This window comes from Hyaena hyaena, unplaced genomic scaffold (assembly GCF_003009895.1).
Source record: "Hyaena hyaena isolate Hyena2069 unplaced genomic scaffold, ASM300989v1 scaffold_114, whole genome shotgun sequence".
NCBI lineage: Eukaryota > Metazoa > Chordata > Mammalia > Carnivora > Hyaenidae > Hyaena > Hyaena hyaena.
Genome location: NW_024080746.1, coordinates 930,322 through 955,755, shown reverse-complemented (window position 1 = coordinate 955,755; position 25,434 = coordinate 930,322). Strand labels below are relative to the sequence as shown.

Below are 25,434 nucleotides of genomic sequence, written 5' to 3'. Positions count from 1 at the left end.
CCGTTATACTGAGAGCTTACCGAGGTAGAACTGACATTTCATTCCATCCACCCCCTATCATTTCCTTGCCATCTCCACTGGTCCCTAAGCTGCCAGCTCAGCCACACATGGGTGCCTCCTGGATATTTCGGGGTCAACATCTCCAATACCCAACCTGCTGATATTTATCTCTCCCCTGGCCAAACTGTTTTCTATCTCAAGAAATGGCGCCTCCGTCCACTACTGGTTCAGGCTAAACCCTGGGAGGCATTCTTGACCTTTCTTCCACCTCATGCCTCACTCCAACCCAGCCCCCAGTGGGCTCTCAGTCAATATTGACCAAAGGAACTGACAGGTGGTTGAATGAGAAGAGGAATGAACAAACAGTGCTCCGAGCTGCCTACACCTGCCGTTCCAGCCGGCAACATTCCAGACACTGTAGGAATCCCTGCCCATGTCATGGAGACACAGCTGGAGTAAGTGTCCGTCTGAACAAAGAGTTTTACATTTTGAGAAACTCTTGCTATTTCCTGGAAACAGATTGTGTCTCTCTGATTGTCTATTAAGTTTTTTTTTAACTGCTGAAGATCTTGGAACCAAATCAAAGTAATATGCATTTCCATTTTTATATCTTAATTTATAAACTGCACCTTATAATTTACAGTCCCTCACTTGGTGTGTCTAACAGAGCCGAAACACATTCCAATCCTGCCAGCCACGCTACCCGAATCTCCTCTCTGCACTCTTCCTACCAGGAACTTTCTAGTTTTTTGGGTGCGGGGAGAGTAAGGACAGTAATGACGATATGTCACATTCATCTAGGAAAGAGAGGGGAAAGTCTCATTGCCCCCATTTTCTAGACACAGAAATAGAGGCTGGAGATGGGAGCGACATGACCAAAAGGCTTGCTTATGAGTGGTGAAGCCAGGCGTAGCATCTGTATTTCTGGAATTCCTCATGCCCAGGGTCTTTCTAGAACATTAGGTGAGGGTCTCTCCACCTTGGCGCCAGGAGCATTTTGGTCTGAATCATTCTTCATTGTGTACTGTAGGATGTTTAGTTGTATCTCCGGCCTCTGCTCATTAGATACCCACCCCACTGTGACATTGTCAAAGTGTCTCCAGACATTGCCAAGTGTCACCGCAGGCTGAGAACCACTGTGCTAGACTGCGTTCATTAAAACAGAGGCACAAAAGTTAGGAAAATTCATCTCCTTTTACAGCCCCTCTGCTCCCGTCTGTCTTCTCCAGTCCTAAGGTTTCGCTGAGATTCGCCCTGCCCACAATATCACCTTGACCTCGGAACAAACACCCAGGACCTGGCATTGGGTGCTTCACATTCTTGGTCACAGTTAACTCCCCAAAGTGGATACAACCAGCTCCCAATTTACAGGTGAGGAAACCGAGGCTTAGAGAGTATTACTTGCCCACAGTTACAGCTGGCGAGTGGCAGGCTGGGGTGCTAACCCAAATCTGGCTAGTTCTGGGAACGGAGGGTTTACCTTCTCTACCCTTCCTCCTCGCTCGGTCCACACCGCTGAGAACCAAAGCTTCTTCTCCTGGGGCAGCAGGACGGCACTGCACTACAAAAGCCTCACCACTCCTCTCCGTAAAGCACTAGTCCGTGCCTCCTGGGGCTGATGTCTTTCAGGCAAGCAGGACGCATGTCCATGGTTGTGGGTCCACGTGCCTGTTGCCTCCTCTAGAGGTCTGTGTCCTGAGCTCCTAGAACTGGGTTTTGCTGAGCGAAGCATCTGTAACGCCTGCCCATCAGCGGTGAGGGCCTGACACAGCAGCCATTTCTGGAGGAGGATCCTCGGGGCTGGGTCCCCTGTGGCCTTGAACAAGAGAAGAACATCTCTGAACTCGGTTTTCCCATCTATAAAATGGGAAGACCCACTTTTCGGAGTAGATGTGGGAGTTCAGTGATGATGAATGTAGACTGATTGACAAGGATGCTGGTGCTGGATAAATAGTGCCCATTCAATGGAATGTCCAACTCCTTCCATGGAATTATCTATAACAAACTCGCTTTCAATTCCTGAACCTCTTTTGGTCCGTCTGTAACCCACTACGTTCCATGTGGAGTTCCTCCTTTAGGGCTATCCGCTCAGCTGACGTCAAGCTCCCAGAAGATCCCTATGGCCTCTCCTCTGGTCCCCTTACCCAGTGGCCAGCCCAGTCTGTGCTCAAAATGTTTGCTGAGGGATCGATAATTGATGATTCCAACAGTAATAACCTTTTGCGATGGGTACTCCCTTTTCTGGGTATATCTTAACACACAAGAGTATTTTCCATGGTTAGTAGCCTGGTGATGGTGCCCGGCTCCCCTTGAGCGGTTTGGGCTATTCACCATTATCTCCCTTCTGCTTTGGCCATTTTCTTTTATCTCTCCAGGTCACACCACCTTGTGGTTAAGATTCAAGCTCAGCATATCAAATGTGCAGAGCAGAAGAGGGGCTCAGTAGAGCCTGGGTCCTAGTCCCCATCCTCACTCCAAGTCCCATTCCTGCCCCGTCATTTACTCCACCACCAGCCATGTCCTGATGTTTCCCGGGTCTCAGTTTCCTCATCAGTGAATTGGGGATGTGCCTCAAACTGTTAGGAGAAGATGAAATGCCCAGTGCCTAGGATGTGTCAGGCCCTCCATCTCTACTCATGTCTGTCTTCTACTTGGGGGGGGGGGGGTGCGGTGCCGGTGAGCACGCGAGGGAAAACTTTTGGAGGCTTGTAGCTCTGTAGCAAGCAGGAGGCAGCCCCCCCCCCCCCCCCAGCACCTAGGGGCGCACACTGGCACTGCCGTAGCAGCTTTTCTGCTCTACGTGCCTTCCGTAGGGAAAGGTGGCCGGCTGAGTCACCCCCGGGGGCTGCGGAAATGCGCGCCAGACCCCACGGCCCCAAAGACCAGCAGACCCATCCCCGCTGAACTCCATGGCACCATTCACTTCATTTCTTCTCTTAACAAATTAATCAAGGCTGCTCAAAATTCTGTACTTTTCAAAGCACCCAGCAATCAAGCCAGTTCCCCAGGTCCTACTTTTTTTTTTTTTGGCCTCACACTTTGTCCCAGCTGAAAGGAGCCCAGTGCCTCCCCCAAATCATTTGGAGCCTTAGGAGGGACAGCGTGGGGGGGGGGGGTGAGCCCCCGCCGCTCGGCCGGGCCCCCGTGGGGAGGGGAGGAGGCGGTCTCCGGCCCCTCCCCCAAGGTCACCCAACTTTTCCCCGGGGCCCCGCAGCTCCCGGGGAGGGTCGGGAGGGTCCGGGCGGGGCGCGGCGGGGCGGGCACCCGCCCCGCATTACTCATTGGCCAGAGCGGGCTGCGGGCGCGAGTGCTGATGTCAGGCGGGCGCGAGTGCGGCGGGCGCAGCAGCGGCGGCCGCCCAGCGCGCCCGGGCGCGGGTGGGGGGGCGCGAGTGGGGGTGGCGGCCAGCATGCTGCTCGGCTGCGGCTCGGCCTCCCACACCCGCGGCGCCCTGGTCCTCGCCAGCAGCGGCGGCGGCGGAGCAGCGAGCGGCGCCCGCGTCTGCAGCGGCGCGGGGTCCGAGCGCGCGGCGCGGCGGCGGCGGGCGCCGGGGCGGGGAGCGGGCGGCGGGGACCCGGCATGGCGCTGCGGCGGGGCGGCGGCGGGGCGCCGGGGCTGCTGCCGCTGCTGCTGCTGAGCGCCGCGTGCCTGATCCCGCCGGGCGCGCAGGTGAGGCGGCTGGCGCGCTGCCCCGCCACTTGCAGCTGTACCAAGGAGTCCATCATCTGCGTGGGCTCCTCCTGGGTGCCCAGGATCGTGCCGGGCGACATCAGCTCCCTGTGAGTGAGTGGGACCCCCTCCAGTCCCCGCCCCACCCCGCGCCCGCCGCCGCCCCGCCGGGGAGTTGCCGCGGGCGCTGGGACAGCGCGACCCCGACCCGGCTTCCCAGCCTCTGTCTTCGCGTTTGGGTGGGGGTGCGCCGTGGGACGTGGGTGGAGTCTCGGGCCCCGGGGAGGGTGGAGGGAACCCAGACCGGCCCCCGTGGCAGTGTTTTTTGAAGTGTGGCCCGCGGGCCACCTGCATCAGACCCACCTGGGGGAGCCCGTGCCAGTGCAGATTCCCGGGCCCGCGTTGAATGAAGCAGGGTCTCGGGAGTGGAGCCTCGGCCTCAGCTGGAGTCTGCACGTGTAGTCCCAGGTGATTCTGGGGTGCATTAAAGTTTGAGAGGATGGGGGAGGTGTCGTTGTGTAGGGACAGGAATGTGCCCCTGAGCATGACTGGAGTGAGTGTAAACAGGGGAGGGACGAGGCCTCACTGTCCCATCTCGCGTCCGGGGCGGTGGTTTACACCGTGGCCTCCTCCCGACCCGTCCACTGCAGGTCAGGAACGACCCGAGTAAAGGCATGCGGCCTCAGGAAGTGGGGGCCGCCTCATGAGGCCTGGAAGAGGGGAGCACCGGGCTGGGCAGAGACTAGGGCACCCAGGCCCGTGGCCAAGTGCTGGAAGACTTCTTGCCCCGAGTTCACAAGGGCTTCTTGCCCCCTGTCCCCACCACACATTATATTGGCTTTTTCAGCATTGACAGGAGGGGCCCCACCTTATTTCTTCACTTGCTAAGTGATGCTTCCAACCTGCCCCCCCCCCCGGCAGCCGCTCAAGCCCCACAGCCAGCTCTCCTAATGACAGTGGAAGGGGCTATGGGGCTTATCTTTACTGCTGGGAAAGGTTTCCTGCTGAAAGAACTTCCTCCTTCCAGGCCAGGGCGCTGGGGTGATGCCCACTCAACCACAGAAGCGGGGGAATCCCAGGTGTGAAGTTCTTCATGTCCCTCCTACTACACTCTCCTGCCTCCCACCCCAGGCAAGGTGCAGGGGTGAAGGGATTCCCCTTTGCATTTATAGAAACTCAGGAGGGTCTGGCTAGCAGGAACTGGGAGCCTTTTTGATTCCTGATGTTGCTAAGTCGAGGGACATGGAGGACTCCAGAAATTAGAATTCCCCTTGTTAAATCCTTTAGAACGGCAGCTGCTTAATTGCTCTGCATGTTAACTGAAGTAATTTTGAAATAATATATTGAGGTCCTGCTGTGGCCAGAAAGGATAGGGGACCTGGTGGCAAAAATAGTCAAGCCACTTGCCCCCGCATTGACCATTATATCTGGCAGATGGCATTGCCTCCCACCGCACATTCAAGTTCAGGTGACTCTTGAGTTTTTCCCCCAAGGCTTTCACAGTGCATTTAATCAGAAGTGCTCTGAGTGTCTTTCAGAGATGTGCTCTCAAGGGGAATGCTTAATCCTACCCTGGAGTTTCCCCAGCCAACATTAATGCTGTGTCTACACAAACAGAATCATGGGCAGAGGTGAAGTAATTATCTGTTTGCAGCCAGGGCGTCCCGTAGGTAAGAAAAGGAAGGGAGGGGATTGATTTAAACTTGCTGAGATAATGTCTGTGGAAGGAGCTAGACTGATGGTAAAGGCTTCTATTATTCAGACTAGTTTTCATATTGATCCAGTTCACCGGAAAATGGCTGGAGTCTTCTCGTTTCTCCCCCTGAGAGGCCCCTGGTTGACGATTTTAAGCCTCATTCCTGAGTGGAGGAGTTTGAAATACAGGTGCAAGGTATGACCATCCTGCAATCACTAATAAAAGAAACCTAGGCCCTGTTTTGCTTCACTTTTGCCCACAGGAGCCTGGTAAACGGAACATTTTCAGAAATCAAGGACCGAATGTTTTCCCATCTGCCTTCCCTGCAGCTGCTGTGAGTATGGGAAGTTCTCTCTGAAAATGGGCCCCCTGGAGGTATAGACCTGAGAGGGGCAATTCCTGCCTCATGGGTGTCAGCCCTTCCTTAAATACCCCCAACACCCTCAGGGTTTGCTTCCCCTGTGGTGTCCCTACCTGGCTGGGTCTCAGGCTCTTTGCTCAGTGTCTCCTTCTTTTGGCCTATGTTTTCCTCAAGGCCTTTATCATAGATCCCAACAACCCATCTTTTGGCAACGGGTGACATGATTACATTGAACGACGACCCGAATTTCACCTAAATGAAGCATTTCCCAAACACCTCACTTTACAAGAAAACCTACCTTTTAAACTCTTGCTGTTGCTCTGGGAACAGAAGTATTTTTCGTCAACTGGGTATATAAACAGTGGGGCAGCATACTAACCATTTATATGGAAAATGTTAGCTGATCATCCTATTAGCCCTACAAAGAGAGTATTTTTAGTTCCCCATTTGACAGAAAATTAAGGTTCAGAGGCGTTAAGTAACTTGTCCAAAATCCCAGCCGGATTCGAACCCATGCTTGTAACTGCTCTGTATCCAGCCACTCTTGGCAAGAACTCACGTCAGGCTTGGCATGCCTGTCCAGTTATTGTTTGCTGGTGAAAAGAAATGTCTAAAAAGCAGTTTTCAAAAGCAAGTCAGTGATAGGCAAAGTCATGAGCACATAGCTCATTCTGTTTATTCTGTTTCTTAAATTTGGGAGGATGTTAAAATCAAGCAACGTATTCCAGAAAAAATGTGAGGGAATGGACTATAGGAGATCACTTCCCATCCTAAATAAACTTAATGTGGGTATTTTTGTTCTTGAAATATTATGGACCTACTTATGACCTTGAACTTAACATTTTAAAAGCTGTCATTTCTTGGAAATTGTAGTTCTGTTAAAACATACTTTCCATATGTGGGAAATGCAATTTTAGGCATTTCGCCAAATACACTTAAGTGGTGACTATCCAGACTCTATTAACTTTTACCAAATAGGCTTAAATGGTGACTAATAGAAAACTATGTGCTGATAAAGAGTCTTCTGAAGATTTCTTAAACTTTTAAAAAGTTATTTCTCAGGGCAATGTAGAATATAGTAGAAGGGATATTTACGTCTTTTTAATTTTTGTGGTCTCAGCTGTGTGACTTTGGTCGAGTCGCTTTTCTGGGCACACATTTCTCTGAAACTAGAGTTGGATTAGGTCCTTCTAGATCTCTGATTCCATGATGGCTTGGGCACGGTAATACATTCACTGGCTGTTTAGTTGTGCTGAGCATTCATATGTTTTGAGAGAATTTACTGAGACCCACAGGGGAACGAAGGGTGGAGCAGTGGGGAGACCCAAAAATCTAGCCAACATACCCACTCGCCACCAGCATCGTGAGTTGGGTTGTGCAACTTTTGCCATGGGTCAGAATGTAGCAAAAGAGACAGAAAGGGGCTTCACGATGTGATTCAAGGTATAAATCTCGGCACTGAAATCTGTCCTTTATTTTTCAGATTGCTGAATTCTAACTCATTTACAGCCATCCGGGATGATGCTTTTGCTGGACTGTTTCATCTCGAATACCTGTAAGTTTTGTGCTTTTTGCTGAGCGTTCGGTATGTCCATAGAATCATTCTATGGCTTTCCGAGCAGGAACAGCATCGCTTAGAGAGCTTAGGGGTGGAGAAAATGGAGAACACCCCATTTTCTTTTCAGCCCTGACCTTTTATAGTTTACTTGTGTATAAACATGCTGGGACAGGAGGAGGTTGGAGACAAAGCGGGTGAAAGCAAACAAAGAAGGAAAGATATTCACTCATTCTCTGCTGACATTTAATTTGGCATGGAGTAAGCACAACTGGAAATTGCGTTGGATATTTTTACCTCTCATAATGAGGCATGGATTTGCTGATCGGCCAGAAATAAAGCTGTAGGATTCTGAGGGTTACTCATTTTTAAGTGAAGTCTCCCCTATATGGGGATATAACTTCACGTTTTGAATTTGACTATCCCATTTCCCACATGCAGTATCTCCTGTGAGCTGCTGATGAGAGTGTAATTGTATTTTTTTCTTCTTTAGAAGAAGAGGTCCTATTTTCTTTTCAGACATGCAGGTTCCCCGCCTAGCAGCGAGCTTTGCCCTTGTTGTGATTTTGTTTCCTGATTCCTTTTCTGATTTGCCTTTCCCCCCTTTCAGTCTTTTCCCCCCTTAAATGCTTTCATCGTTGTCTTTTGTAACTTTGTAAGAATATTAATCCTGCTATCAGATGGGATTTCCTTATTTAGCATTCAGAGGGATTTTTAAAGCCTGGTCTTTGCTTTCTTATCTGAAAGGTTAACAGGTAGATGTTAGAATTCTAAACGCATCCTGGGTCTAAGAAAACCCTGCTGATTTTATGTCCTTAGGAAAGATGTCTCTGAAAGAATTCTTTCTTGAGAATACACGGAATATGTATACTTTCATAACAGCCTGACGGCATACATAATATGGAAAGCGGCTTATGACTGAAGTGCTAGGAACGGTTGATGAGGAGAGCACATGTAAAGCCATCCGTTTTCTCTTGTGAGCAGTTCATCTTACTGCCAAGGTTATTGAGAGACAAGTTCGATTATCAGCCTATACTGAATTCTCGTACTGAAGAGACCCCTAACTTAAAAACATAAGACGTCAAATAAATGGCAGTACAAGAATCGAGAACTGTTTCGCCAACTAGTGGCATCGTGTTGCAAAACCTCTCCCTTGGACCATCTCATCAAAGACCCTCTTCCATTTGATGTAATGGGATGCCATAAACTAAAATTTAGTTCTCTGTAGTCCTAGGGAATAGTCATAGTGCATTTGCTTTATGTATTTCCCATGAAGACTTCAAAGCACGGTCAGGGTTATTACTGCAAGGTCCTGTGTGCAAGCCCTATGCCATTTTAGCACAGAGCAAGAAGTTTGGCCCATACTCAACTTCATTATATTTCCTATTTCCTAGTGCCTTAGAGATCTTGAGAGAATTCCCGCCTTGTTACCCGTTTGTTCAGAGATTAGGCTCTATGGGACATGCTGAACTTTTTTGCTGGAAGCTGAGCTTACTGGAATTCTCTCCCAGCAAAAACTTTAATACAGAGAAGTAAAACAATGGGCTTTCCTCAGGAGATAATGATATTAACAAGAGTATTAATAGCCAGGCGCTGTGAACTGTTCGAAGGTTTGAGTGGGGAGAATGTCTGGAAGCTTTCCAGCCTTGCAGAGATTTAAGAATTTCTTGCCTTTGTATTGGGCTTTCTTCTTTTCTTTCCCCCCAAGATGTTTTCCCCCTCACATTGCCAACTCTGAATGTGAGACCTCCATGCTGCTTCCGGAAGGAGTGCAGGACATGCATGCACCGTGTGTACACATTCTTGCCCACAAACCTGGCCCCCACTTGGAATCTGGTGTAGCTGACCTAATCCTTCAGAGATGAATGTTTTCAATTCATGACTGCTCTTAGAATTTGTTTTGGGGGTGCCTGGGTGGCTCAGTCAGGTAAGCATCTGACTTCAGTGCAGGTCATGATCTCTTGGCTCACGAGTTCGAGCCCCGCATCCAGCTCTGTGCCGATAGCCTACAGCCTGCTTCAGATCCTGTGTCTCCCTCTCTCTGTGCCCCTCCCTTACCCCCTTCCCCACTCTCATACTCTTTCTCACTCTAGAATAAACATTGAAAAAGTAATAAAAGTGAACATACTCCATTTAAAATAAAGAATCTGTTTTGAATATCGTTGTTTATAGAGATATTAAGTGGAGAAAATTCAGTGGAATGATACTGCTGTTCTCTTTAGGTTCATTGAAGGGAACAAGATCGAAACCATTTCAAGAAATGCCTTTCGTGGCCTCCGTGACCTGACTCACCTGTAAGTTCTATGAAAAATGTTGCAAGATGCCTTGTTCTTTCTTGACTTGTTCATATTGTAGCATCCTCTTGGAAATGAAGTTCCAAGTTGTTCAAAGTGTTTGGTATTGTTGATCAGACAGCAGCCCAGTGTGATCACTCATGCTCTCAGCTTAATTATCTTTTCCATTACCCTGAATTGCCGTGATGGACCACGTGACAGCATGTGAAGTGAGGAGCCGCAAGAGTCCGGGGTGGGAGGACTCTACCTCGTGTAATACACCTGCTGTGTGCCTGCATGCTTAGTGAGCCTTCTCTTCGTTATCGTTGTGAATCTCCATTTTACAGATTTGGGAACTGAGGTTTCAGTTGACTCATTGAAGAATGTTATATGCAGGATCAAAATTTGGATGAAAAGGAATAGAGACATTTGTGTGGTTCCTCTAATTTGAATGCAAATAGCTTTTTCTTTTATGTTGGATTAATCTGCAGCTTAAGCTAAGCTCTCTGGCTTCTTTAATAGCTTTCTGGAGGAAAAAAAATAAATTGATATGAATTGCCATATCAGAATGAGGCAAGTACACATACTTGGCAAATTTAGAAAACTGGAAGAAATAGTGGCTGTGTTTATGAAAATGTAAAAATAGTCATTGCCTTGGTAAGAACCATTTATTAGCCAAGAATCAGGTCCTATTTGCACGGTAGATATTTGCCATTGAGTAAGATAAACGTGTCTCATCTCTGTAATATAAAGGAAATTGGGAGAAGAGGAGGATTTTGAATGGGGGTGTTGGGCAGGGGTGATAATACCTTCAGCAGGTGCAACCCTGACTAATACACATTGAAAGAGGTAATCATTTACATCAAGCCCTGATCCAGGCAAAGGTGTCGGTCACCAGGCTCAGCGAGCACTTGATTCTGGAACCCTACCAAGCAGAGGCCCCGTCTGAGTTAAATAAAGCTCCTAAAGTAAGGAGATAAGGGAGGAGCGCGGGAGGTCCAAACATCTGGATCGGCACCATCCATCCTGGAGAGTGTCAGCCTCATGTTGCCATTATTGCCCCAGGTTTTCCTTCTGTCTCTAGAAGCCTTGCTTTGTTGTTGCTGCTGTTGTTTTGTTGTGTTTTCAGATGGAACCCAGATACCAAATTCCCATATTCCCGTAGAGGTTAAGATCATGGATTCGGAGTCACATAGACTTGGGCCAAATCTCAAGGCCATCATTAATTAACATTGCCTAGCTTTTGTGAACCACAGTCTCCTTATCCTGAAAGTGGGGGTGATTATACTGACCCCATAGGATTGCTGCATGTAGTGGGTTAATGCTGGTTTGCAAAGCATCCAGCCCATTAGCCGTGGTAAATGCTCAAGGTGTGGTTGGCACTGCCGTCATTATCATCATCCATGGCAACAGCATGGCCTCCCTCCACTCATTAAGAAGTCTCGATTTTCTCCATGGACTGCTGAGTACTCTTTGCAGTTTGAGTGGCCAGACAGGGTCTGCTAAGAAGACAGCTGTCAGTGTCTGGAGAGGAACAGCTGTGGCCAGATCAATCTGGTTCCCAGAAGTCAGGAATGGGAGGCTTTTTTTTGAGCAGAAGCTCTGGGCAGATCGTGAACTTAAGCAAAAAGCCATGTGACTGTCTGAGTTAGCCCAGATGTCAGCTTTCATTTGACCAATGGACTATGGGTCTTTGGTCAGAAAACAGGTGCGAACATGCAGTAATTGTGCATGTATATTTGCATATCTGCACGTTTGCTCATGGACTTCTATATGGGTAGATATGTGTACATACTGAGTGTTTACATAACTGTGCCGTGCATATGTGTTAAGAGGCACCTTCTCTTCTGTGTGACGCATATGACAATGAGCCCTTTGCTTGGGTCCAGCGTTCTTCTGCTGCGTTCAGACACTGGTCCCAGTGCACACTGCCATTCTGCAGTCAAGCCTACGGAGCCTGAGCTCCCCAGCCCTCCAATCTCATTTCCTTAAATGTCCTCAGAACACTGATCTCTCAGTGGACCCCAGTGCACACCCAACTCATCCAATTACTGGGCTTTCCCTCGCATCCGGTCCCTTGCCTGGGTTGTTGTATTTTCTACCTTAGATCTCCTGTCATCTGCTCTTTCCTCAAAGTCCACATTAAGTTCTCACTCCCCCATGGAGCCATTCTTGATCTCCTCTCTGTACCCTCCCTCTTGACTGCACACACCCAACACTTTATAGTAGTCCTGGCCGTACTGGTTGGTACCGTTTCATGATGTCAGTTCTGTCTCCCCAGCTGCATCAAAAGCTCCCTGAAGAGAGGGTCCGCCCGATCTTTCCTTAGCTCTCCCCCTCCCCCAGCATCTAGCACAGGGCTGAAAGCTAATACCGCATTCCTTCTGATTCCCTGGTGATCAATGGGTTCCTTACTGAGCTGGGTTTTCATTTGTATTCTGCTTCTGGGCAAGTCCGGTGACTTCTAAAACGGACTCCATCAACTGGAGATCTATGCAGGAAATAAAGCATAGATTAATACACTGTTGCAAGAATAGACCAATCCTCCCACCTGCCACCAGGTTTTGTCTACCTCTGAGCAAAGAGATTTGCACACTGTTTCTCCAAGGCTGGCACCTATGCTCAGGGAAGTCACTAGATGGAAATTGCTTCCTTAAGTATCTGGTTTGTATCTTTTTAGGAGGCTTTCCAGCACCTACAAACTCATTCGTCTCAAGAAGCGTAGATCAGGTTTCAAAACGTTGAAGAAGCAGTACCAATCTGTAACTAAGATCTAGGACATTTATTTTCCAGCAGTCCTGCGAAACCCAAGGGACAGGTTGCTGTTAAGTAGTTTCAGAAATGAAGTAAGTGCCATAAATTTGTAGGCAAAATGAAATGGAAAGGGAGATGTTATGCACTTAGTGTGAGTGGAGCCAGAAATTGAGCCGTGTTGTGCTGAAGAGGCTTAGAGCTCTGTTTTAAAGCATCTAAATAATTTGGCTTTCTGAAATTGAGTGCTTGGAAAGGTTGCTAAACATTCTACTTTTCTGGGCTTTGACCATTCCATATGTTCTTATCACTTTGGTACAATACATTTCAATTAGCTAAAAATGTTTAGCTAAATAATTAACCTTTAATTAGCTAAAAGACTTTTTGAGGCTTTCCAGAAAAAGTGACCATCAGCCATTTAAAAAGGAAAACAAGGATCTTTTTTAATTTCAGAAAGCTACTGCTCAATGATGTTCTGCCTGATTACATATTCAGCCTGTTTTCCAACATCTTTAAAAATGTGCCCATAAATCATTTAGGAAAGAAAGGTAAAATAATACATGAAATTGTATGTCAATCCATTTGTGGCTACATAGGTGGGAAGGGACATAATTCTGAAATGTTCAGGTTTTCCCGTATGCTGTTGGTATATTGCAGCAAGAATGTCTGGGTTGAAAATAGGTGCAAAGCTTCCTCCCTGAGCTGCTGGGTCACCATAATGCTACACAAGGCTAATTTCATATATATATTTTAAAGAGGTTGGTGATGAATTGCCTATATGTTTATCATTTATATGTCTTGCTGTTTGGACTCATGTGTATAAAAGAAAACAAAAGTAGGCATCCATTTCTTGGCTGACTCACATCAAAGCACGATGCCCTGGGGATATGCGCAGGCTCGATGTACATCTTTCAACACCCAGCATCCTTCTACGTTAACAGCCCCGCACCACGGATGTTCATCTTCACCAGGAGGATGACAGGGCACTGCATGATCCTGAATCATCAGAAAAAGTGTTGATGGCATTCGTTCTTCCTGGAGATGGGGAACAGACTAGGACATTTTAGATCCTCAAAGCTAAGAGCAGTGCAAAATGCTTTCTGGTCAACCTCCGTCAATGAGGAAATGAAATTGATCACAAGCCATTGTTCCCTAAACACTCTGTAGTTCACTGAAATTTTATATTATTGTGAAGTTAGAGCTGAGAGTCTTTATGTAAAAGAGTATTTACTGAATCCTTTCTTAGAGCCACAAGTAATAGAATTTGCTTAGATGGACTGCAAGGAAACTTCTTACACAAGACTGTACATCTTTTCTTTGATCATTCTCACTTAAGGGCTTCATTCACTCACTCAATAAAGACGTACTGAGCACCTACTATGTGCCAGGCACGGCTTAGATGCCAGGGATACAGATGTGGACAAACACAATCTCTGCCCTCATATTTCTTATGGGGAGAATACACAGCCAATAAGCATATAATTAGAGTATGTGGTATGCCAGGTGATGGGCGTGCCAGGAAGATCAACAGAACCCAGAAGGGAGATGGTAGAGGTCAGGGAAGTGGCGATCCATGGGGACAGACCTAAAACAGATGACGGAGTGCGCTGTGCGGCTACCTGCAGGAAGAGTGTTTAGGCAGATGAAACGCAAGTTCAGGGGCCTCAGGGTGGGAGCATGCCATGCCCATTTGAGGAATAGCAAAGGGGCCAGTGTGGGTGTTCTGAGCAGTCAGAAGTTCAGTCCTGTAGTTAAGTGGGAGTGGGAGTAACTAGACAATAGAGCGTCTTGCATGCCATCAAAGGGACTTGGGCTTTCATTCTGAGAAATATAAGATGCCATCCAGGGCTTAACAAATGTATACAAAGAGCTTCATGAATGCTTCTTTTACAAACAAAGCAAAAAGCACATTGTGCTCCAGCATCTTATCGTGCTGTCTTTGTGTCACAAAACTCATTTCTTTATCTCAGTATCAGTGAGCAAAGCCGGAAATTGAGCCATGTTGTCCCGAAGACGTTTAGAGCTCAGTTTTAAAGCATTAGCTTTATTTAAGGGACTTTGGAGTGACAGGGCATGTGGATAATAACCACATTAACATATGACTTTCTTGTTCTAGTTCTTTGGCCAATAACCACATAAAAGCACTCCCAAGGGATGTCTTCAGTGATTTAGACTCTCTGATTGAACTGTAAGTAAGGCAAATGCCTGTCATTGTGCCCAAGTTAATCATGTCTTTAATGCCATGTCCCCTCTCCCCTGCACTGCATTTCTTTAATGTCGTAGTCAGAAACTGGTGATGGGGCTCCTGGGTGGCTCAGTCAGTTGAGCGTCTGACTCTTGATAGAGGTTCAGGACCTGCTCAGTCATGAACTCGAGCCCCTGAACTGAGCGTGGAGTCTGCTTGGGATTCTCTCTTCCTCTGTCTCTCTGCTCCTCCCCTACACACTCTCTCCCTCTCTCTCTCACAAAATAAATAAATAAATAAACATTAAAAAAGAAATCGTTGACAAAGCGTGCATGATGGGAAACAGCATGTAGTTGGTATTTTGTTAAGTCTTGCCATGTTGGAATACACTTAGTAGCATTAGGTCAGTGGCACATTAAGCTTGGCAAGTGTGAGGTTTCCTTTCTCAAGGCAGCGCATATCCTCTGCTTTATCTTCTAGTGTTTGTCACTTCTTACTGGACCTTGTTCAACAAGATCGTAACATTTCGATTGTGTTCGTGAAAGCTGTCTTCCTATAATGTCCTGACTTTGTTAGAATCCGCGTCTGGCGGGGGTGGGGGGGCGGGGTTCTTCTGTCTCCCCTCCCCCATTTCCAGCATGGCTCGGTGACAGCTTCAGGAGAGTTTGGAGCAAAAGTGCTATGTCAGCTCTGAGAGCTCTCTGTGGGCTCCAGTTCAAATCATGGGCACTGAAGACCATTAAGGAAAGTCAGTGATACACACGTGCAAGAAATAGGATGCATTCAATACAACATTTTTAAACATTTCTTTTCTTGGGGGGAATGAAATAGATCAGGATGTTAAGTCATCGTATTACCGCTGAAACATTTCAGGCACGTCCGTTTCTCCAGAGAGGTGTCTGCATTTTGTTTTGTTTTTTTTTAGAGATTTAAGGGGCAATAAATTTGAATGTGACTGCAAAGCCAAGTGGTTGTATCTGTGGCTGAAGATGACAAATTCCACGGTGTCTGACGTCCTGTGCATCGGTCCGCCGGAGTATCAGGAAAAGATGCTAAACGATGTGCCGAGCTTTGACTACGAATGCACAACCACAGGTATTCAGACCCGCTGTCACGGAAGACTCTTCTTGAGAATAGTCCTTTTATGTTTCTTTTCTATCATCCATGGGGACCAGAGAAGAGTGGGTGTAAAAGGTTTTCTATCCAAATTATTGGTGACATTGAAGCATTCTAAAAAAAAAAAATGAGGTGGTCAGGAAAACGTCTCAACAGTTCAGAAGGATTTTTTGTTACCTGCCTTGGCTTGTACTGTGACGCTTTACAAAATTCAAATTTCTCTGAAGGTTGTTTTTTGTTTTTGTTTTTTGCTTTTTTGTTTTTGGGTTTGTTTTTTTTTTAATGTTTTTTATTTACTTCTGAGAGAGAGAGAAAGAGACAGAGAGCATGAGCAGAGGAGGGTCAGAGAGAGAGGGAGACAGAGAATCTGAAGCTCATAAATACGAGAGAATCTGAAGCAGGCTCCAGGCTCTGAGCTGGATGTCAGCACAGAGCCCGACACAGGGCTCAAACCCACGAATCGTGAGATCATGACCTGAGCCGAAGTCAGACGCTTAACCGACTGAGCCACCTAGGCGCCCCTGTTTTTGTTTTTTTAAGGGCCATGCAAATGAGGCTTTTTTTTTTTTTTTTTTTGCAAATGAGGCTTCACGGAAAGTCAGGGAAGAGAGAGATCCAGACACCACATTCCTGGTGTCTGGATCCACTGTTGTCACTGTTCTCTTGATTGAATAATAGGAGGTTTACTGAACGTACAACTCATAAATACGAGACTTTAAAGTCCCTGCATAGCTTTTGTAGTTCCCTATAAAGAAGAGATGCTGTGTTGTATTATAACCAATGGCAAAATAGAAATAGAAGTGAACAAGTAGTTACCCGAAGAAAAAACTCACATTGAGGAAAAATGTAAAGGAAGTTTGATTTCGCATTTTTCCAGGGCCTGCCTCAAGGCTTCCGTTTATACATTTTACAGGTTATGAAATAACATTAAAATACTCACTGCCTCCAGTGTCACATCGTGTAGAGAGTGGGTGAGTGTCCCCGTATGAAAGGCTTAGGTAGAGTTTTCTACAGCTTCTAAAGCCAGATTTTAAAGGAAAACGGATCAATCCACAGTATGAAGCCTGCTTACCAAACTTATAAAAATAAACATTTAGGCTGAGAGTTGATATCTACAAAGCCTCAAGGCATGTCAGTGGGAACAGCAGGAATGAGAACTCAGAAAATAGTTACAGAAACTCAAAGGCAAAAACACCTCCCAAGAATAAAATGTGACCTTTAGGCCAGCCCCACTGCCGCCCTCCAAACAAACAAACAAACAAGAACTCATAAAGTAGAAACTGTTTCCAGATATCTTTGTAAATAAGGAACTTGACAAGTTCACTCTTTTTTAAAGGAAACCTCAAGTCCTATGGGATGCCCTTGTCTTCCATCATTGAACAGGAACCTATTCAGCTGTGTAATTGGCAGGTGCCCTTTGCCAGCTGAGGCCACTAGCAGGTTATTTATTATATTGTAGAGCAGTGCAATAAATCAGAGGTCATAGTCAATGACATTTGCACCAAAAGGTGGCATTCAAGGCCATTTGGTGTGAAATGCCAAACTACAGCTCACTGGGGCTCCTTTTTTTGCCTCTTTTCCAGTTTTTCTGGAGAATTCTCTGAACCCCCAGGTGAAGGGAGCAGCTTTCCCATTGTTTTCTTCACACCTGTCTGAAAACTCTGCCAGTCTCTGGGAGAAATGACATGGGCTATCGAGGGTCTGGGAACAGGGGATCATTTGTATGAGGAAACCTGATTTCTGACCTGAGAGCCCTAGGGGTGGTTATGGAAATGATCTGGGCTCTGAGAATTTTCGGGAATAGAGGGCGCTTGGAACCAAGGTAGCCAGGTCAGGGAACGGGTCCTAAACCCAGAGCCCGTGATGCAGCCTGAGCCCCTAACACATTTTAGGGCATCCTCATATATATATATATATATATATATATATATATATATGCATGTATATATGTATATGTATATATATGTTTATATATATGTGTGTATACACACACACATATTTGTCTTTGCTAAAAAGCTTCCTACTAAAATTTAGATAGTCAGCAGTCCTCCTTGGTAACAGGGAGGTGATGATTCTCTCTTTGCTACTGTTTTATCCCTTGAAGACTCATGAACAAATTAGCTTTTGCTCGTAGTTCTCTCCATCGAGAAAAAATGGTGGAACCAATTGTGTCCACCCCCAGGTATAGTCCCTGCCTTGTGAGAACTAAGTCAGTACATTCTGAGGGGTTTTTTGGTTCCTATCTTCTGCTCATATCAAGGCTTATCCTTTGGTGCTTTATTAAAGGCTGGGAAGGAAATGTGCAAGGATGGCAGATGGAAAACCGAGTCTGAGTCCTGGTACTCTTACGGCAGCCTCACTGAATTTCAGGGAGGAAGCACATTGTCTGAGGGCATTGCTTTTCCTCTGAGCTCGGATTTTCAGGGAAAGAGTAAATTCTTCAGGTAGAGGAGGGAGGGAAAGAGCTGTTCTTTCCAGGGAGAGGAAGATACTGTTACCGTTGTGTTCTGTCTGGCACCTGGGTGTAATTAACACCGCAGAACCACTGCTGGACTGTTTCAGCTTCTAGATTAATCACAGTCCTTCCATAATCCTCCGCTTCAAGTCTATTTTTAACCACCTCAAACATCCCTGTTACCTACTCATGATTCCCCATGTTAGGTGGATAATTCACTAAATTCCTTAGAGGGAGTGAATTTTGCATCCTAATTGTCCTGTTAGCTTGCTTATTTCTGGGCTGATGAAAAGCAAAGAGAAATAATGCATTAATGTGCAGCTTCTCTCCCAATAGGATCAGCATCATGTATAATTTATTTTCTGCAAGGGCTATAAATAGCCATGTAAAAATCTGTTGATTCCAGTGGGAGCAAGGCCTAAATTGTGAGAATCCCACTGACATCATGAACTCAATCCAATGTGAATGGAAGTGGCAGCGCATTTTGCAGAGAATGCCATTAAGACTTTAACACTAGCAAATTGATGTCGTATCAATATGTGTATTGTTGGAGAGCTTTGCACAGCGAATGTGCTTTTGCTGTTCATGAAAGATGAGTTAAAACGGGGATGCGAGAAGATCTTTAAATTCCTTGAGCCCCCCACCCCCACCCCAACACACAGTCATCAATCATTTTCTTTCAGACATTTCTTCCTTTTCCTTCCTCCTTCTCTTCCACCTCTTCCTCCTTTTTTTTTGGGGGGGGGAGGTGTAGGTAAGGGGAGAAGGACTCTCCTGTTAAGAATTACATTTATAATTGAAATGATTTAACAGTCTGTGCTGTGCCAGATAGTCAGCATATAGAAAATATTATGAAACCAATGTTGTGGGAAAACAAATGAAAATAGAACCGTTAACAGCTCGATTTGTAAGATGCTCTCTAATTTTGGCAGCTCTCTTTCTCTCTGGGATTCTTTTAATAAAAAACGGAAACTTTGGGGTCTACCATTTACACAGCCTGCCCTTTTCAGCAAACACTCGTGTTTCTGAGACTTGGGAGTGCGGGTGGGAGACGCGGGTCACGAGCAGGGCGGGAGTGTTCGAAGCCTTTGGGGCTCGCGTTAGCGGAAGGCGGCCGAGAAGCAGGAGGAGTTGGTGGCTGTCTCGTGATAGAATGCCGCAGCCTTCCTGGAGCCCTTTGCTGGAGCAGATGGTGACAGTTACCATTTCCCTTTTCCCGGCTATCTCCAGGTTGAGGTTTGTGTGTCTTTACTGCTTGATGGAACGACGCTGCTATCTGGGGGGTTTGACGGAAGGGTGGGGCCAGCAGCTGTTGTCATGCTTCCTAAGTGATCACCCGGGCCACTCGACTGGTGTTGCGCAGTATATGAAGCTCGTACATAGAGCTCCTATGTGAAACTCCCCCCTGCTCACTCTGTGTGAGGCTCCGTGCTCCCACTTACGCTCTCGTAGTCTCTACAGCAACTTCGTGCAATAGATGCTACCCTCAGTTTACTGATGCAGACCCTGAGGTTCACGTTTCTTGCTCAAGGTCACAGAGCTACAGGTACAGGCAAGAACCTAAAGCCTCAGCTCTTCCGGATGCTCCACGCCCTGCCGTGGGGGTGAGGGGATCCCGCATGCACTACGGACACTGGTCCCCACTCTCCAGCGGCCACTTCTTGCCATCAGGGTGCAGAGGCAGCCTCCTTTTTGATTCTCTCTCTTCTCCCTTCACCTGTGTGTATCATACAATGACCCCCAACTTCTTCCCCACACAGCCTTCAGAGTGGGCGACGGGGCAGGCGAGGCCAGCCCTCCCACGCTTGTAAGCCGGGGCAGCACTTACTATGCACCTACTGTACACTCAGAATGGGGATAGGGACACCTCCAAAAGTTAATATGTATTGGGTCCTCACGTTGTGGTATGCACAACTCTAAGTGAGTAAGAGTGATAACATACAATAAGGGGGTTGAATAACTTCCCCACGGTTACTCAGCAAGACCTTAGAGTCCCAGCTCTGCCGTGTTATCTTAGATACCATTAAAATGGACACCTCCTCAAGACGCAGCCCGGTGGTGGCTAGGACAGAGGAGGCAGACTGTCCTTTCTCAGACCTCGATTCCGTATTTATGAAGCACCTACTACGTGCCAAGCCCTGAGATGGGCGTTTCTACTGACATTACCAGTGTGTCCCTGCCATCAAGCTTGGCAGGTAAGAATCTTGGCCCCATGTTGCGCATAGGTAAACTGAGGCCTTCTAAGGGCAAGTGCACAGCCCACGGTCTCAAGTGCAGGAAGTGGATTCAGGTGGTCTGACTCCAAGCACTGGTCGCTGTGGCCCTTGCTGCCTTCACTCCCTCAGCCCTGCCCCCATCTCCCACCCCTGTTACCTGCTCTTCTCATCCCTAGCTCTACTCTTCCCACCTCCACTTGCTCGGCGTCTCTCACTTCCTTTCCCGCCTCTGCCCTGTCTGCACTTCCTGCCTTTGCTCACTGTTGAGTGGCCCACCCCTTTATGGTCTTTCTCATTTGACATCTTTTAAAAATTTTTTTTAATGTTTATTTTATTTTCGTGTGTGAGAGAGAGACAGAGCATGAGCAGGGGAGGGGCAGAAGGAGAGGGAGACACAATCCAAAGCAGGCCCCAGGCTCTGAGCTGTCAGCCCAGAGCCTGCCTGATGCAGGGCCCGAACTCATTCACCGTGAGATCATGACCTGAGCCAAAGTTGGACGCTTAACCGACTGAGCCACCCAGGCGCCCCTCATTTGGCATCTTTTAAGAGGCTTCCGAGTCAGAGTTATTTTTTTTTTAATTTTTTTTTTAATGTTTTATTTATTTCTAGGAGAGCGAGAAAGAGGCAGCGTGAGCAGGGGAGGGCCAGAGAGAGAGGGAGTCACAGACTGAAACAGGCTTCAGGCACTGATCTGGCAGTCAGCACAGAGCCCGACGCGGGGCCCGAACCCACGAACCGCGAGATCATGACCTAAGCGAAAGTCGGACGCTTAACCGACTAAGCCACCCAGGCGCCCCCAGAGTTATTTTTTAAGTGGCTGCCATAGGCTTGTGCCGTGGAAGGCTCCCGGGAGGGTCAGACCAGGCCCAACCTCACAAAGCCCTCAACTCAGGAGGCACATGACACTGGCTGTGTGGCCGTGGCCGGGCGCACACCCTCTGTGAGCTTCAGCTTCTGGCCCTGTAAAATGGCCCAGGGCTGTACGATCTTTCCCATTTCTCCAAATCTGACTCTGAAGTCACTATGCAGGAGATCAATCACCGTGAAGAATAAGATTTAAACGGCAGTGCCTAATTATGAATGCAGTGAGTTAGGAAAGAGCCCTGTGCATTGGCCCCGGGAAGGCTTTGCAGCAGAGATGGGGCTTGAGCAGACAGGGCTAAGGATGGGTGGGGAGGAGACGGTCAATGCCAGTGTTTTCTCATAGGGAAGATTTCCCTTAGCCCCATGCCTGCCATCATCTTACTGGGGTGCAGTTAGGCTGCCAGGAAGCAGAGCACACTGAAGCATCTCTAGCAGAAGAAATCGCTTACCTTAAACTTTATTAGTGTTTTGGTGTGGTTTTTTTTTTTTTTTTTAATTCCTTCTTCGTTGGTTCTCTGGCTTCCCCACATACTCACTCTCCTTGTATCCCGTGGCATGCTCTCCCTGTGCCTTGGTAAACTTGTGCATCCCTACCAAGATCACACGACGAGTCAGTGGTAGCTCAGGGGAGCTCAGCAATACGGATAGAAGTGGTCGCGCTAAATGTGAGGGCAGAACTCATGCTCAAATAGGACAGTTCCGTGTGGCTTGAAAATCCAACAGATCTGGGGCGTCTGGGGGGCTCAGCCAGTTGGGGGGCCAACTTCAGCTCAGGTCATGATCTCACAGCTCATGAGTTTGAGCCCCACATGGGGCTCTGTGCTGACAGCTCAGAGCCTGGAGCCTGCTTCGGATTCTGTGTCTCCCTCTCTCTCTGCCCTTCCCCCGCTCACATTCCGTCTCTGTCAGAAATAAATAAACATTAAAAAAAAGTTTTTTAAAAAGAAAGTCCAGCAGATCTGTAATTGCCCGTTGAGCTGCAGAATGCTGTCCAGATCTCAGGTGTGGCCATCACTTATTATGGCACCGAGTCCAGTAACCGGTAAACATGCTTAGGTTAACTTCCCTGCACCGTGGGCATCATAAATCTCTGAGGCTGTTTCGGAGGCTTTGGTTTGGTTTCTGAAATTGCAGTGTGCCCTTTGGGGAGCTTGCTTTTTTTGTTGTTATTGTTTTTTATTTTTGAGAGAGAGACAGAGCACGAGCAGGGGAGGGGCAGAGAGAGAGGGAGGCACAGAATCTGAAGCAGGCTCCAGGCTCTGAGCTGGCAGCACAGAGCCCAATGCGGGGCTCGAACTCATGAACCATGAAATCATGACCTGAGCTGAAGTCGGAGACTTAATCAACTGAGCTACCCAGGAGCTGCTGGGGAGTTTTGCTTTTGGTTTTGAACCTGGAGCGGGGGTATTTCCCCCCAGGGGTAAGGCAGAGCATTGGCAGTATAACAGGGTTGTACACAATCACCGTGGCAGGTGAGCTTGAAAACCTCCACAGCAGACAAAAAACAGGTTTTTGCTACTGGGGCTGTTCCAAGAAGGTTTAGAAAGACAGCATTTCCCAAACCGGTGTGACCGCTGCCGCTCTCTTCCCAGAGTAATTTGCACGATCATTTCTGGAATGTTGCTGTGTGGGGTCTTTTGTGGTTTTGAAAGCCAGGTCTCACCAAATGTGTTTAAAACTTGGAGATCCTGCAGCTAAACTGCGAGCTATTTGTCTCAAAGAAGAGAATGTAGAAACTGCATTCATCATCCTGTACAAGGCAGAGAAGCCTTCCAGAATCTCCCAGAATACTGAGCGCTACGATGTGTGTGCGTGTGTGTGTGCGTGCGTGTGTGTGTGCGCGCGCGCGTGTGTGTGTGTTGCCTCTCTCTGGCCCTCCCTCCTTCCCGGTCCTCTTCACATCCAGTGATAGAAAAGGGTAGAAGGATGATGGTGATGGATAATTCCCACAAGGGATCTCATAGAGACTTTTTTTTTAAATACCCGTCCCCAGATTTTGTCGTTCATCAGACTTTGCCCTACCAGTCGGTTTCAGTGGACACATTCAACTCCAAGAATGATGTGTACGTGGCCATCGCTCAGCCCAGCATGGAGAACTGCATGGTGCTGGAGTGGGACCATATCGAAATGAACTTCCGCAGCTATGACAACATTACAGGTGTGTTGTGGCTTTGATCAATGTATCGCCCTCATTTCGCTGTGGCTGGTGAGTGAAGAAGCATTCGGTCCTCCCCAGGAAGGAGAAGCTGGTCTCTGACTTGGTGGGAGTGGGGGAACACATCCCCGCCCGCCCTCGTCTCTCATTCTTTCTCCACTTGGTCAGTTACTGGTGAGAACAGAAACTTGGGGTGGTGGTCTTATTATTATTCAAAAGGGAGAGGGGATGGGTGGTGTGTCTTGGGAGGCATTTTCTAGTTGTGGTGAGAAGTCACCAGAGAGTCCCTTAATCCTAATCACCTGTGGCAGCCTAAGACCTCAACAGCTTTTCAGCCGCCCAGGGAGACCTTTGACTTTTGTTAAGCTGACTGTGAACAGATCCGTGAACACGCACGTGCTCACGCGTACATGTGCACAGACGTGCATGCGCACACCTGCCCACGCCTGCCAGGTCCTGGTGACCACAGCTTCCTTCTCATAAATACGAACACAATAAGAATTCATGCCTATTCATCTCTAAATTCATCTCTAAATTCATGCCTTTGGGTTGAGACCTAGTTAATGCTTCTTTCAGTGCTGTCGGGAACCGGTGTCTTAGCGCTACTAAAAATGGGCTGTCTACTTGGCTCTGTAAATCGTGGGTAGAGTCAAAATCATCTTTTAAAGACTTCTCGTTTGTCAAGTGCGATCTGATTATACCACTGACTTTATAAACAGCACCACGGTGGCCTAATTGTTACCCGGGGAGAGGTTTGCCTTTAGCGGTTCCCGATTTGGAGTTAGAGCAGTGTTTTGCTGTGCACCGAGAGCAGCGTATCAGGTAGGAATTCCAGATGAGGAGGCTCCTAGGAATCTCTCGGGCGCAACGTGGTTTTGCAGCAGGTGCAGGGGGTGTAGGGAGGCGGAGAGAGTGTCGTTTCACCCCTCCAAGAAGAGAGACGCTAATGAGCCTAATTTCTGCAACACTGAGAGGTCTGTGAGGCAGGCGAGCACCTCCGTAAGCTCAGAAGATGCCACGTCAGATGAGCCTCTGCTGTTGGGCCACCTGGCTTCCTAGTGCTGAGCTCACAATCCCGAGAACAGCCCCCCTCGCTTCAAGTGCACATTCAGCACAGAGCACCGCAGGTGAACCGGTCGGGAAGCCGAGGAGCCCAGAGTCTGCGTTCAAGGGAAAAAGGAGGTGGAAAGGGGGGGGCCTGCTGTCCACGTGCTTTTTGCTTCCCTCTTTTTGCAGACTTGGAGGGCAGGTGAGGGCTGAGAGAGCTGGCGCCTTGCCTCCTCCACCCTCCCCGTGGTAGACGGTGGGAGCAGAGCCAAGCCTTGTTCTGTGCAAGGGGCTCCACACCAGTGCTTGTTGCTGCGGCTGGCCATGGGTCTGTGGGGTGCCGGGTGCTCGTTTGTCACACTGGAAACTCGCAGCAGCCCCTTGAGGTGTTCGTGTGGGTTGCTTGCCCGCCGGAGAGGACGAAAGCCCTGTCCAGTAGAGAGGTGACAGACAGATGATAAAGAGCTCAGGTTTTGAAAATGAATGAACGTAGATTGGACTCCTGACCCCGCCAGGTACTCAGAAGTGGCTGTGGCTTCTGGGGCTCAGTTTCCTCATCTGTAAAATGGGCAACACAGGTACTTTATATGGGTACTGTGAGGATTCAGAGTGCCAGGCACAGAGCAAGCAGCTCTCCGCGCTGGCTTCCTTCTCACACCTTTACAAACAAAGAGATCAAGGCTCAGGCATGTTGCATCACTTGGGGGGCAGAGCTCAGGGCCTGTCACAGATGCATCTCACCACTTTCCTCTCTCAGGTTGACCTGGGTAGGAAGGGACAGCACGGGCCTCCACCTGCCCTTCCCAGCGGTCTGCAGCTGGTTACATCCCAACAGTCGTCAAGTCTGTCTTTCTTTCTCTTCTTTCTTTCTTTCTTTCTTTCTTTCTTTCTTTCTTTCTTTCTTTCTTTCTTTCTTCCTTCCTTCCTTCCTTCCTTCCTTCCTTCCTTCCTTCCTTCCTTCCTTTCCTTCTTTCTTTCTTTCTTTCTTTCTTTCTTTCTTTCTTTCTTTCTTTCCTTCCTTCCTTCCTTCCTTTCTTTCTTTCTTTTCTTTCTTTCTTCCTTCCTTCCTTCCTTCCTTCCTTCCTTCCTT

The 25,434-nt window shown here is 47.8% G+C and overlaps 1 protein-coding gene across 1 annotated transcript in view; it reads left to right on the top strand.

Annotated features, from left to right (window-relative positions):
* Positions 1-3,579: 3,579 nt before the first annotated feature.
* Positions 3,580-25,434, top strand: part of LGI2 (leucine rich repeat LGI family member 2) — a 28,682-nt gene continuing 6,827 nt past the window's right edge. The window contains exons 1-7 of the mRNA XM_039236663.1: positions 3,580-3,779; positions 5,628-5,699; positions 7,210-7,281; positions 9,504-9,575; positions 14,422-14,493; positions 15,416-15,585; positions 23,136-23,300. Coding sequence (XP_039092594.1) covers positions 3,580-3,779; positions 5,628-5,699; positions 7,210-7,281; positions 9,504-9,575; positions 14,422-14,493; positions 15,416-15,585; positions 23,136-23,300 — 823 coding nt within the window. The remainder of the gene's footprint in view (positions 3,780-5,627; positions 5,700-7,209; positions 7,282-9,503; positions 9,576-14,421; positions 14,494-15,415; positions 15,586-23,135; positions 23,301-25,434) is intronic.